At 45.7% G+C, this 14912-nt stretch overlaps 2 protein-coding genes across 8 annotated transcripts in view; one reads left to right on the top strand and one right to left on the bottom strand.

Moving 5' to 3' along the window:
* Arhgap31 (Rho GTPase activating protein 31) overlaps window positions 1-6768 on the top strand; it is a 114693-nt gene extending 107925 nt beyond the window's left edge. Inside the window, exon 12 of the mRNA NM_020260.2 lies at window positions 1296-6768. Within this exon, the coding sequence (NP_064656.2) occupies window positions 1296-3686 (2391 nt within the window). The 3' untranslated portion in view covers window positions 3687-6768. The remainder of the gene's footprint in view (window positions 1-1295) is intronic.
* A 6180-nt stretch (window positions 6769-12948) lies between these two features.
* Tmem39a (transmembrane protein 39a) overlaps window positions 12949-14912 on the bottom strand; it is a 33465-nt gene continuing 31501 nt past the window's right edge. For 4 of the 7 annotated variants that reach the window (XR_001781854.2, XR_384596.4, XR_003951823.1 and 1 more), the window contains one exon: window positions 13721-14199. Coding sequence is in view for 4 of the 7 variants with exons in the window: in XM_006522496.4 (XP_006522559.1) it covers window positions 13966-14199 (234 nt within the window). In the remaining 3 variants the exon portion in view is untranslated. Of the gene's footprint in view, window positions 14200-14912 lie in introns of all 7 variants that reach the window. The other 3 variants (NM_001205286.1, NM_026407.3, NM_001205287.1) reach the window with 1 other exon arrangement.

Genomic DNA, 14912 nt, shown 5'->3' with positions numbered 1-14912 from the left:
GGGCAAAGTGAAAGAATGGGATAATAAGGGGATATAATATAGTCCTTCCTTCCTTCCTTCCTTCCTTCTTCTCCCATACATTAGATTTTGACCAAAGTTTCTCCTACTTCCATTCCTCCCAGCCCCTCCTCTGACCTTCCTTGTCTCCTAAATTCATTCCTCAGTTTCCCTTCAAAGGAAGGAAGGAAGGAAGAGGAAAGAAGGAAGGAAGGAAGGAAGGAAGGAAGGAAGGAAGGAAGGAAGGAAGGAAGGAAGGAGCAAGCAAGCATGCCTCCCAGGGACATCAACTAAACATAGCATTACAAGTTTCAATAAGACTGGGCCCAGGGCTGGAGAGATGGCTCAGTGGTTAAGAGCACCGACTGCTCTTCCAGAGGTCCTGAGTTCAAATCCCAGCAACCACATGGTGGCTCACAACCATCCGTAATGAGATCTGACGCCCTCTTCTGGTGCATCTGAAGACAGCTACAGTGTACTTAGATATAATAATGAGTAAATCTTAAAAAAAAAAAAAAAGAAGAAGAAGAAGAAAAAAAGACTAGGCCCATCCCCTCATATCTAGGCTGGACGAAGCAACCCAGTCAGAGAAAAAGGGTCTTAAACATGGGAAAATGGGAAAAAGAGTCAGAGACATGGCCACTCCCAGTGTTGGAAGTTCCATGAGAGCGTCAAGCTACACAGGCATAAGATATGCAGAGGACCTAGCTCAGACCCATGCAGTCTCTGCAGTTGCCACTTCACACATGAGACCCTAGATTTAACCCTCCGAGCTGCAGAAGCAGAGCCAGGTGAAGAGATGAGACGTCGGCAGCAGATCGGACCTCTCAGAAAGACTCCACGCCTCCAGTGGTTAGAGATACTCCTGAGATGATTCTCTTTACAGGAAAGGCAAGGGACACATTACTCGTGACTGGAAGGCTGTGGACATAGCTCGAGGGCTGAGCACTCTCTGGAACATACAGCTTCGTGCTTAGAACTGGCTAAGGATGGGGGTCAGAAGTAGATCATGTCGTACTGTGGACAGGACTGGATTTCCATCCTTATCTACAGCTCTGTGATTCGGCTAGTTAAATCTATTCAACTAGCCCAGTACTGTCTCCAGGAAGACGGCACATGGATAAGGATCATGGCATATGCTGGGCATTCAGACAGCCATGGTTATTACTGAGGCTGCCTCCTTTATTGGCCAGAGTATTGGCAACCACTCCATTCCCTTCGCGCTCACTGGACTCTTGGCAGACGTCAGTACCCAGAGTTCTGGGCTCTAAAGTAACTAAGGTCTTCTTGTTTTTCAGGATGAAGAAGACCTGGCTCAGGCCTTGATCTGGCCTGAGATTCAACAGGAACTGAAAATCATTGAATCAGAGGAGGAGTTCTCTTCCTTGCCACCCGCTGCTCAGAAGACAAGCCCGATTCCTGAGTCAAGCCCAGCCCCATTTCCCTTCCCAGAAGCCCCTGGGAGCTTGCCTAGTAGCTCTGCTCCTCGGGAGGTGTGGACTAGGGACGCAGCCAATCAGAGCATACAGGAAGCTGCTATCCTCACTGACAGAGAGAAGCTAGAGCCAGTCTGCAGCCTCCTCGAGTCAGAGTCTCAGCAGGAGCTCAGCCCAGACCCAGCCAGTCTAGCGCCTCTGGAAATGCTTCTGTTTGAGAAGGTATCTTCTCCGGCTAGGATAGAGATAGGAGGCCCAAGGAATCTCTCTCCCCCTCTTACTCCTGCTCCTCCTCCCCCCACACCTCTGGAGGAGGAGCCTGAAGTCCTGCTGTCAAAGGAAGGTCCTGACAGGGAAGATGCAGCCAGGGATTCCAGGACAGATGTCTACACAGAGCAGCCAACCCCCAAAGAGAGCCCTGGCATCCCTACCCCCTGTCAGAGAGAGGAAGCTATTGCAAGCCCAAATGAGAAGCAAAACGCAAGGCATGCTGTTCCTGAGAACAAAGGCCCTGGTCTTCCAAGCCCAACCAAAGAGGTTGACATCATCCCACAAGAGGAGGGAGGTGCTCCGCATTCAGCACAAGAGCCTTCAGACTGTGACGAAGATGACACTGTGACGGACCCTGCCCAGCATGGCCTGGAGATGGTGGAACCCTGGGAGGAACCCCAGTGGGTGACCAGTCCCCTTCATTCTCCCACCTTGAAAGAAGTTCAGGAGTCCCAGACGCAAGGCTCCCAGGGCCACCGATTAGAGAGGAGACTTTGCCACAGGCCCAGCCTTCGCCAGAGCCATTCTCTCGATAGTAAAACCACTGGAAACAGCCACTGGACTCTTGAGGCGCCCTTCTCCAGCAGTTGTGCCAATCTGGAAACAGAGAGGAACTATGAGCCTCTGCAGCCCCCGGCAGCCAGGACCAAGATTGCCGGATTGGAAGAGAAAGCCCTAAAAGCCTTCAGAGAGTTCTCTGGCCTGAAAGGGTTAGAGGTTCTTCCCAGTCAGAAGGGACCATCTGGTATACAACCCAAACCAGTAGAAACCAACTTCATGGGTTTAGCAGAGGGAAAGGAGCAGGAACCACAACTGGAACTTAGCAACCGTCAGATGAAACACAGTGATGTTCCCGGGCCAGATAGCAGCAAGGAGAGTTCACCGAGGGCTCAAGACAGCACCTTACCTGGGGAACATCCCTTACAGTTACAGCTTAAGAACACTGAGTGTGGGCCCTCAAAAGGGAAACACAGGCCGTCTTCCCTCAACCTGGACTCTGCCACTCCCATAGCTGACCTTTTCCGACTTGAGAATGGGGCTCCCTTTAGCTCACCTGGAATAGAGCTCTCTGAACTAGGAGACACCAAGGTCACCTGGATGAGCTCCTCTCACTGCAAAGCAGCCCCCTGGAATTCCCAGGACACGCAGGACCTGGACATTGTTGCCCACACCCTGACAGGCCGCAGGAATTCGGCTCCTGTAAGTGTGTCAGCTGTGAGAACCTCCTTCATGGTCAAAATGTGTCAGGCCAAGGCAGTCCCTGTCATCCCACCCAAGATCCAATACACACAGATCCCACAGCCCCTGCCCTCTCAGAGCACAGGGGAGGGAGGGGCTCAGCCTCTGGAGAGAAGCCAGGAAGAACCTGGTTCAACCCCTGAGATCCCTCAGAAATCCACCAAAGATGATTCTCCCTCCTCCCTGGGAAGCCCAGAGGAAGAGCAACCAAAGCAAGAGACAGGAGCCTCCGCATCCCGGAGGCAGGCCAGCATTACATCCTGCATGTATGAGGGGTCCTCCTGCTCTCCAGAACCAAGTGCATCCACTCTGGCCTCCACACAGGATGCGGTGGTGCAATGCAGAAAACGCACATCAGAGACAGAGCCATCAGGAGACAACCTTCTTTCTTCCAAACTGGAGCGAGCATCTGGGGGTCCTAAAGCTTTCCACAGGTCAAGGCCAGGAAGACCTCAGAGCCTAATCTTATTCCCTATCATGGACCATCTACCTTCCTCACCCACAGTGATAGATTCCAAGGTCCTACTGTCCCCTATCAGGAGCCCTACTCAGACAGTTTCCCCTGGTCTTCTCTGTGGAGAGTTGGCCGAAAACACATGGATCACACCAGAAGGGGTCACGCTTAGGAATAAAATGACCATCCCTAAGAATGGCCAAAGACTCGAGACTTCGACAAGCTGTTTTTACCAGCCCCAGCGGAGATCCGTGATTCTGGATGGAAGAAGTGGGAGACAGATAGAATGAGACCATCCGACCTGCTGTTGTCTGTAAATCTTTCAGGTTCATCTGGTCCTTACGGGCATCAACTGGCCATTCTCCAGGCACACGCTATGGAAATTTGTGCTTTTATTTGCCTCTGGCCACCTCCTCTCTCTCCCTCTCTCCCCACCTCTCCTTTGTCTTTGACCGTGTATGAGTCCATTTGCAAGAAGAGTGGTCAAGACAAGGACCGAAGAGTGAGGTTTAAGGAAGTCCACATGAGCAAGTGGGGAAGGTTAGGCAAGGAAGAGGAGGGAATGCTTGCCTCCGATGGCAATCGGGGCTCATCTATGAGACAGATTATGCCTCCATTATCATTCTCTTATGCTCTCAAGAGCTGCCTGTGATAGTAACCCTTGAAAGAAAGAAATTATTTTTTGACTGGGTCAGAAAAATCTTCCTGTTTTGATTGGAGGCTTCTTTGTGCTTTTTAATGCTCTTTAAAGCACTTGTTCTTTTAGAGCAGTTTTTAATAAGCTTATAAAGGTGTATTTACTCCCCCCTCCCCAAATAGAAGCAGATCTGGAAATGCAAACTAACATGCACGTAAGATCTCTAGGTCGGGGAACCTCCTTGTGCGCTTTCCCTGGGATGGCTGCAGACCTGTCCGAGGCGACCCACAAATCAGCACAGAAAGTCAGAGTCTGTACTCAAGAGCAAAGCCCCGACTGGTCCCACCTACAAATGCTTCTTGGTACTGGCTTTATTGTGACTCCACCTGCCACCGTGCTGATTAACAAATCCAGTAGCTAGGCAGACTGAGTCCTGAGCGGAGGACCACAAGACGTCTAGGTAGGCAGGGGTGATGTGTCTGCTCTCTTAATAGTACCAGAGTCCGGGTGCCACATGTCATAGAGGAAGGCACAACTTCAGACCTGATGTGTCTGAGCTGGTGAGGCATTAAAAGGAAAGCTCTAGCTCACCTTTACTCTCCAGCCCCAGCCTGGGCCCAGCCGGATGTGTAAAGAGGCCAGGAGGAGCCCCATCTGTCACTGTCCTCAGAAATGCCTTGCCTTTAGCCAGCGGCTCTCTTCCTTTCTCCTCCTCTCACTGTTGCTCAAGGGCAGATTTGAGACAGCACTGTCTGCATTTCCCATATCCACCATCCACTCGGGTGCTCTGACTTGCTCTGACTCTTGTCTGGACACAAGCAGATGCAGTATACCTGTCTGATGTCCCTTACACCTGCTGGAGGAAGGTTTCTGGCTCTTCCCCCACAAAGGCATAACGGGGCGCTTCTCAGATTCCAGCCTGGCTAAACTGTCCAGAAGCTTGGTCACTGCACAAGTTTCTCTAAAGACTGGCAGTATCTCTGGGCTGAGCCCACAAAGCCAGTACTGGAGTGGGTAAGGGGCTAAGCTGAAGTCATCTCCAGTGGGAGTGTAGAAGCTGATGGCCCATTGCAGATCTCATGCTCTCCTTTCCTTCCCTGATACACCTTAAGGATTTGAAATCTTGCCCTTGGTTTGTTTTGTTTTTGTTTTTTGGTTTTTTTTTGTTGTTGTTGTTAAGCCAGCGCCTGATGCAAGGATACCTAGAGTGACCTAAAGAGAGTGACCCTCCATGAGGAGCAAGGGGAACAGTTAATAGGCCTTCAGTCTTTGCTTTCTCATTAGGTGAGGAAAGCACTGGACCAACAAAAACTGAGATGTTGACCAAACAAGAAGTCTTAGGACATAGCATTTCTCCCTAGTCATGAAAGGTGAAGAAATATGGTGTGGAGAGGCGAAAAGTGGCTATGTTCTGGAGACCTGAAAAGTGCATTCCTGCCTCAATCAGGAAATACGGTGGACAAGCTTGGTGCCAGGCTCAATGTCGGTGTATGCTTTGATAAAGACGTGCTCCAGTTAGAATGTGACAGGAAAAGAGCCAAGTACCAAACGAAACACTGAGACAACTTAATGGCTGTTCTCTTTCCTAATATTTCTGGGTGTATTTTTATTGGCAGCAAGACAAAAAAGCAATCATTTCCACACTGGCAGGTGACTTAAATTCTGAGGACTGATTTCAAAATGACTACCACGTTCCCTTACACACCATTCACTTATGACATCACCTTCAGGAGAGCAGACATGTGGGCGTGTCCATGCCCCACTGTCATCTGTTTGGAAATAGTCCTTACTTCGGTTTTCCTCAGCCAGCCAATTCCAGAAGGGCTTGGAATCTTCACCGTCTCAGTGCCCTCCCTGCCTCTCCAGTGTGGTCCTCTAACAACTGTCACACACATGGTGGTAAATTTAGTGCGCTGGGTGAGCCTGGTGCTCGTAAAATCCCATTTCATGACAAAGGCACTGTTCCTCAAAATGCTGGGGTCGCCATTTGGCCACCACTTGGAGCTCTCATATTGGACCCCTGAGAATAGCCAAGTGAGAATCACTCTACTTGCTTCCATCCAGGGTCTGGGAGAAGCACCACTGTTATCAGGACCTGCTGATGTGCCAGAAAGGGCAGGAGAGCAGGTCTTCAGGGCAACTGCCAGTCCACAAAAAGGGGTAGCTCAAAGACTGAAGTTCAAATGAAATATGTACACATACACTTTTTTTGGCATATTATCTTTGCTTAAGATAATTCATATTTATTTACAAAATAGTCCTCCCAGACTACTTTTTCTCCCTTTTGCCAAAACGGACTGGAGAAAGAGCATTTGGTTTTTATTCTCTGCTCTTGGAATATGAAAAGACCTAACCAAGACCAAGACCTCGCTATGAAATACTAGCTTAATCCAAGCCTTAAAATTCAAAATATTACCCAAGTTCAATTTCTGGTTTCTGGAGGCACTAAACATGTACGTGTCACCATCCTTACCAAGTACTTACCCAAAATTTGGTAAGAGGGCACTGGGTACCTTAGCAGCACTCCAACACAGTTGAGCGTGGTCTAACAGAGAAAAGGGATAAATGGAGCAGCCTGAAACAACTGGAGCAGGGTGAGACCCACCATTAGACACCAAGCCATGGCAGAAAGCAGCAGCTAGCACCTTCACTAGGACTGTTGACAGTATTCAAATGACCTACTAATAAATATTCTAATTAAGCAGAATTGCAAAGCCAATAAAATATATCAGTGGATACCCTTGGGTGTTGAGAACTTTGTTTTTAGAGATCAAAGCGAGGGTGAACTAAGTGTTTTCGATCGTTTCCATGGTTCTCATTGGTTGTAAAGCCTACCTGTTGGCTATCTACTTGGAAACCAAGGAGGGTCTGATCCCACACACCTTAAGAAAGAATTGGAGAGCCTTTGATCACCCAGAAAATGATTTAATTTCCGCTGTTGATGAAGTCACACATAGGCCCAAGATGAACTGTCAATTTCATGTAGTGTTAGGCACACAGCAATCATGTTTGGCCCAAATTAGGTTTGTGAGTCATGTGTCGACCAGGCCTTACGTTCCTGCCTTCAGAAGCCCTAGAGAATATGATTTGTTTGTTTAGAATTGGAAGAAGTTTCTAGTAGGTCCAATTCCTGCTTAGACTGGTTGGGACGACCTTCTACCCAAACTGATCCTACTTGATAACAACAAGCATCTTAGGGTCTGCTACCCAAGAGTCTTGATTTCAGGAATTTCAAAGAGGAAGGTCAGCCAGGCATGGTGGCACATGCCTTTAATCCCAGCACTCGGGAGGCAGAGACAGGCAGATTTCTGAGTTCGAGGCCAGCTTGGTCTACTAAGTGAGTTCCAGGACAGACAGGGCTATACAGAAAAACCAAAAAAAAAATAAAAAAATAAATAGAGGAAGGTCAGCTCATCTTGTGCAGTGACAAAGAATAGGTTTCCCTTTACCAGAATCTTTCCTAGACAGACAGGGCTGGGAGAGGGAACAGATGCACCTTCGTAGGCAAGAGGACGGGGAGATGGGAGAAGGGTGATTGGCCGAAACCAGCAATGTAAAATAATGGGCACATAGATCACTTAGCTTGAGGTACACAAGCCATGCAGGGGCTGGTTCTCAATGTGGGTCAAAGGGGAGGCAGCTAAGGCAAGAAGCCATGACTCCAGTCATGTGCATTACTAGATGAACCCTGATGCTTTGACTCAGTGTAATGCCATTGTACTCTCTGGCACAGAGTTCTGCAGAGTAGAGCACTTCTTCAAAGGCCCCTATTGGCAGCCATGTGATTGGAAGCTGTTTTTGAACTCTACAGATGTTTCCAAAGATATCATCGAAATGTTTTCTATTCATTAAAAAATATATTAAGCCTATCCATAGAGACCTCTAAGTGTAATTAAAAGATTGTTATGCTTTAAAATGTACTCCAGGAAATCATATATAATTCTTGGGATGGAGTTATTGGTTAGAGGACATGGGATCACCAAACCAACACACAGAGAAGTAAATCATGCTATCAGACTCATAGCTGTGGTTCGTCCTGTGTGACATCACTTTTGTTGTTGCTGTTACCTCAAGGACAGATTTCACAAATCTCCCATAAATCTTGGTTTTACTTTTTTAAAAAATGATGATGATACAGGAAGCTGGGGAGATGGTTCAGCAGCTAAGAGCACTGGCTGTGCTTGCAGAGGACCAGAGTGGATTCCTAGCACCTAGCTGGGGGCTCACAACTTTCTGCAACTCCACTGCTAGGAGATCCATGCCCTCATCTGGCTTCACCAGGCACACATGGGGCACCAGACACACATGCAGGCAAAACACCCATACGCACCAATTTTTGTACAAAAGGAGAAGCAAACTTATGATAAGGTCTCACTCTGTGGATCAGCCTGACCTTGAACTTGCAACAATCCTCCTGCTTCAGCCTCCCAAGTGTCAAGATTTCATGTTAGAGTCACCATATCCAGCCTCCATAAACTTTTTTTTACATCTTAATAATCAACTGTTTACAACTTCGCCCTCTTAACGAGTCATTTAACCAAAATACCCAGAATAAGTTGACATCCTGTGCCAAGGACAAATTGTAATGGAAAAACAGAAGACAGCTGATTGCTACATGGAACTCTAGCTTAAGATCTATGAGCCCACTGCAGAGGTGCAGGCTGTTTCCCTATTGCTTGAGTCGCTCAGAGCTTTTTGTTTGAGGGTGGGCCGTGTGGTGTATTCACCTGTGCATTTTTACAGTGTGTGGAGGCCACACACACCTTGAAGTGCTGCTGTTAGAGATAGGCTTGACACACCTGTGCAGCTTTTATGTGGGTGCTGGGGATCTGAACTTGCATACTGAGGGGTTTGCCCACTGAGCCAGACCCCAACCTAAGGAGTGAGTGGTCATACAGTGCTAGAAAGGGTTAAGCCAACATTTCTCATCCTGGAATATAAAATCCCATGGAAATAGGTGGGACTTGAGATGTGGAAGGAACATAGACTAAAACTTCTACAAGGGTACGTTTTTTTCTACTCCATCAGACTTTTACAAAGCACATCAGGTCTCAGGTTCTCACTTCTATTCCTGCATCATTGCTTCTTCATGTTTCACACAAAATACACTATCGAAACACATGGTCCCAGCTGTTTAGATGTACTGTTCTTTGGGTATGATGTAGTCTATGTACTAAATGTCCTACCTTTGGCACCAGGCTCCACTTCTTTCTACCCACCAGCTGGAACTTTATTGTTCTCAAGGAAAACCCACCAACACCCCTGTGATAATTGTTCTTGGTTCTTCTTTTCTTATTGGGCATTTCTGGGGCCTCCTATATGCCAGACAAGCATCTTACCATTGTCTTATAGATCCTCTTCAGTTCTGCATGTGTCTTTTGCCTGAATGTGTACCATTCTCACAGAGTTCAGAAGGTGCCAGTTATCCTGGAACTGGAGTTATGGATGTGAGTCACCATGTGGGTGCTTGGAACCAAACCCAGGTCCTCTACAAGAGCAACAAGCACTCTTTTTTTTTTTTAAAGATTTATTTATTTATTTATTTAATGTGAGTGAGTACACTGTAGCTGTCTCCAGACACTCCAGAAGAGGGCATCAGATCTCATTACAGATGGTTGTGAGCCACCATGTGGTTGTTGGGATTTGAACTCAGGACCTCTGGAAGCGCAGTCAGTGCTCTTAACCGCTGAGCCATCTCCAGCCCTTTAATCCTCAATTTTTAAAAAATTACATTTATTGTGTGGGTGCACATGATGGATTTTAGGCATACATGGAAATCAAGACAATTTTCGGGAGTCAGTTCTCTTCCCACAAGGTCCAGGAATTAAAACCAGGTATCAGTGTTGGTGACATCTTACCCTATGACACCACTGTGACATCTCACTCCTGTAATCTTTTTCACTTGGTTTTGGACAGGATCTAACTAAATTTTTCAGACCAGTCTTGAATTCACTCTAGTCAGCCAGTCCTTGGATGTCCGACTGCTTGCCTTCAATTCATAAGCATCAGGGATTGCAGGCTTGAATCACTAGGACTGTATTTAGCTCTTTTTATTTTCTACCCACTTAGTGTGGGGAGGGGGTAGGGAGGAGAGTTGGGTGCCAAAGTATGCATGTGGCAGTCAGAGGACAATTTGCAGATATCAGTTCTTCCTTTTACCTTGTAGATTTGAGGAACTGTCGGCCTTAATGGCACAAGTGCCTTTACCACCAAACCATCTCGATCATTCTCTATTGACTTCTGACCATGTATGTGCTTCTAGGGTTACATGTAAGATTATTCCATACCCCATATTCTGTTATCCTAAGTTTCTCTTTTTTTCCTTCTAGAACCTTCTGTCCTTGCTAGTTTATCCCATTTGTACAAGATCACCAATGCCTGGCCCACTATTCTAACTGCACCATTATCAAACCTGTCATCCTTCTGCCTCGGACTCCTGAGTACCAGGGTGACAGATGTATACCACACTTGGCTTTAACACTTCCATTCATTTGACCTGCCTGGTAGCTATCTGCTCTTTTTGTGCCACACCTTCAGAATTCAGCCAAACCAGCCCTCAACAGAGGCTCATCATGATTATAAGAGCAGCCTAAGAGGGTAGAGAGATGGCTCAGTGGTTAAGAACACTGTTCTTCCAGGGGACTTGGGTTCAATTCCCAGCACCCATATGGGGGTTTATAGGTTTTTATAACTCAGTTCCCTAGGGGATCCAATGTCCTGTCTGGTTTCCATGGGTATCAGGTACATACCGCATAGATATATGTGCAAACAAAACACTCAAACACATTAAGATAATTTATTTGTAAAAAGATGAGTCTATCTTCACCAATTATCTGAGCTATTTTTATACACAAGGACCAACTTGGGACCTTTCCTTGTTGCTGCTGAGACAGTCTCACTATGCACCCTACTGACTCAATGTTCTCCAACACATTGCCAAGTGCCGAGTTTACAGACATGTGCCACTGCACCTAGCTACACTGTTAGCCATAAGAAGCAAACCTTCAAGATCCTAAGGTAAACATAGTAAGATGGCAGCTTCCCTGACCCCTTTCCTCACAATTACCTTTAGGTTGAGCCAATTTAAAAGAGCAAGAAAGCTAATACAGCACCAACCATTTGCTTTATTTTTCTCTTCTTTCAGAGTACAAACTTATTCCCACCAAAAGCCAATGCCCTTACTGCTGTAAAATGAAGTTCTTGGGCTAGCTTAGCAGCTATCATAAAGACACTGCTTTATCTTGCTGTGTCTGACCTTTGCTGTAAATTCTAGCCTAGGGCTGATGGTTCGGCAAGTAAAGGCACTTGCCGCCTGCTACTTGATCTCAACCCACAAATCTGAATAAGGTCAGAATCAATTCCCAAAAGCTGTTCTGACTTCCAAGGACACACATTCCCTTGTGTGTACACACACACACACACACACACACACGGCTTAGAGAGACGACTCAGGAGTTAAGAGACCTTGCTTCTCTTCCAGAGGGCCTGAGTTCAGTTCTAAACACCCACAGATAGCTCAACCACCCGTGACTACAACTGCAAGCTATCCAATGCCTCTGGTCTCCACAGGCACCTGCATTCATGCAAAGACACATAATTAAAAATCATTTTAAAAAATTTATTTTCGGGGCTGGAGAAATGGCTCAGAGGTTAAGAGCACTGACTGCTCTTCCGAAGGTCCTGAGTTCAAATCCCAGCAACCACATGGTGGCTCACAACCACCTTTAATGTGATCTGATGCCCTCTTCTGGGGTGTCTGAAGACAGCTACAGTGTACTTACATATAATAAATAAATAAATCCTTTTAAAAAATTATTTTCAAAAATAATATCTTAAACTAGGTGTAGTGAGATGTGCTGCTGCTGTAAAGGGCACGTCAGGCGCAGCATGAGGCCAAAGTCAGCCTGGGCAACTTCACAAGAGTCTGACTTTAAAAAGTAAAATCATCTCAGTCAGGCGTGGTGGTGCACACCTTTAATCCCAGCCTTCAGGAGGCAGAAGCACCAGGGCTACAGAGAAACCTCTCTCAAACATACAATTTCCTCAGCTAGCCATGGTGATACATGTTGTAACATTTCATTCCAGAGACTGATGTAAGAGTGTTGTGACACCGGGCAGTGGTGGCAGCACTTGAGAGGCAGAAGCAGGTGGATTCTGAGTTCGAGGCCAGCCTGGTCTACAAAGTGAGTTCCAGGACAGCCAGGGCTATACAGAGAAACCCTGTCTCAAGGAAAAAAAAAAAAAAAAAAACTTTTCTAAAAGGGGGGAAAAAAACCCTCCTCAAAGATGCTTTCTAACAGTTGGCAGTAGTGAACCACTTCAGTCAGTCTTACACTTTCTAAATTAAAACCCTGCTTTCCTATTTAAAAATACTTTTACTGGGCCCATTTCTGCTAATTGTTTCCTTGCTTTGGCTTCTCTCTACTGCTCATCATTTCTACCAGAAACATGGCATTAGAACCTTGCTGATTAAACCACTCAAGTCTCTTCGGGTAAGTAAGCTTTTGCATTTCCTCAGTGCTAAGCACTTGTGGGAAAATTACATGTGTTGAATGGGTAAGTAATTCAAATTTGAGCAGCAGTATCCACATCACACTGAGAAAGCCAGCAGCTGCAACATCAAGGGGGGCAGCTGTATGCACACGCTCCTAGAACGGGCTGCCTTCGCTGTACTCGTTCCCTGGGAGAAGTCAAGAACTGCTCTGTGCATTAAGCTTTTGAACTACATGGTTGCTCGTTCTGCTTTATGAGTCGTATTTGTATCATCCAAAGCTTCAAAGTCTCAACAGCTGAGCCCAGCACAGAAAACAGGATGGGCTGGCTTTGGTCCTGTGTCGTTCGGGAAGTTCAAAGTGCATCAACTCCCAAGCGCAAGGGTGGGGACCTAAAGGGGTAATGCTCACAAATAGGAAGGTGCTGACACAAGACGTTTATTTACTTATCTTCTGCACTGTTGGGGAACAAATCAGACCTCGTGCATATGAAACAAGTACATTAATATATACTTATTAACATGTACTTATTAATATGTACTTATTATCAGCCTTTGAGCATGAATTTAAAACACAAATTTTGGGTATAGATCAAATTCTGAGACAGAGCAGCACCTTCTTGTATTTTCGCTCCCTCGTCACTCCAACCACGCCACTGTAGAGAGGTGGCAGCCGGAGCACCCTCAGGCTATTTTGCTGACAGTTTCCATGTCCCCACACTCTAGTGATCCACATGGCATTTACACTCAGCTCCTCCCTTGGATCCTTCCTGAGTGTGGGCATCCCAAGCACTTCCTGTCTTTGAAAAGCATTACTGCATGTAACTAAGAGTAAAAGGAAAACCTTTGCAAGTGAAAGCCATGAAAGATCAGGCAAAGTGACAGCAAAGCCGAGACCACCAGGAGAAGTCACTGGAAAGTACAAGAGCAGCTCAGCAGACACACCAGTTTAGAAGGACCTCCTCCCAGTGGGTGAAAAGAGCACCGGACCCAAGACTGGAACTCCCTCTGCTGTAGCCATCCCAGTATTGTCAGCCAGGGAAGGCAACTCCATCCATCTGTCGGAGTTGCTTTTCTAAAGCAATAATTATGGCCAGGAGAGGAACTAAAGATAACAAAAACACGACTAAAAAGGAAACAGACACACCAAAGACCCCAGTCAGGCGATAGTTCCTAAGTGAATGTCACTCCAGAGCCAGACAAACAAGTCAATCTTTTACTGAAGGGGCAACCTCTCATGTATAATATTCAAGTATACTAACACATGAAAGATAACATCATCTTGTTTATGGATACATTTAATATCCCTTACCCTTCCCAACTTTCAAAACATAATAGTATACAAAATATAAAATATCTTAAATATTTATAAAAATCGCAAGAAAAAATAGATCGTATGAAAATATTTTTATCTGAATTCTCCCTCCTGTTGAGAGACAGCTTAGTTGGCCTTGAGTTCGTAACTGTTGAGGGGGTAGGAGTATGCCCTGCCTAAGACTATTCTGTCCCGGAGGAGCTTAAATAAAACATAGTAGTTGCAGAAAAGGATGAGGGCCATGGAGAGCGTGTGGTTCCACTTCTCCGACCGCAGCAAGGAATACAGCTGGTAGAAGACAACACTGCCTTCAATGAGGATAAGCAGGTTCAGCACTCGTAATGGGCGGTGAAACAGGAACTGTGGGGAAGGTAAAAGTAAAGTTATTTATAATTCATTCTCCTAAAACAATTGCATAGTTATAAGCGCACATACCCAATACCAAGTAAATCTGCATATTTAGTGGCAAACTATCCTTGCTGTAGAGATCTAGAATATTTCTCCTTTTGCTCACAACAAACAAAATAGATCTTATTGCAAAGCCTCTAAAATGCAAAAAATTATTATGTACAATAAGATTTTTCTAACATGGTACATAGATGTTATTTTACCTAAGACATTCCAAAGTATATTTATCTAAGACCAGAATAGTAAAAGGACTTCATGGAAATATTTTAAACGCCAACCAAAGAATTAAAGCTGCAATGTAGTAGTTAGTAACAGAACTATTTTAAAATTGTAACATAATTAAAAATCATTCTTCGCTTAGGACTTAATATGAGACATTAAAAACATTAGACAAGTTTGGGGAAGCATCAATATAACAACTTCTTTAATTTTGTTTTGCAAAGGGGTCTTGCTCTGTCCCCTAAGCTAGCTGGTGCTGACAGTCACTCTGGCTTAGCCTTCTGAATGCAGGGATTATAGGTCTTATTTTATATTGCAGCCACCTCACCAAGCTACCACGGTGTCATAATTCCTCCTTAAACTGTTTACCAACTTTGATTACTGACTGAAATTCTCTACCCCATATATTGCTGCTGAGTTCTTTTTCCTTTCCATAAATATGAGAA

This window comes from Mus musculus, chromosome 16, assembly GCF_000001635.26.
Source record: "Mus musculus strain C57BL/6J chromosome 16, GRCm38.p6 C57BL/6J".
NCBI classification, from domain to species: domain Eukaryota; kingdom Metazoa; phylum Chordata; class Mammalia; order Rodentia; family Muridae; genus Mus; species Mus musculus.
This window is presented reverse-complemented; position numbering and strand designations above follow the sequence as displayed.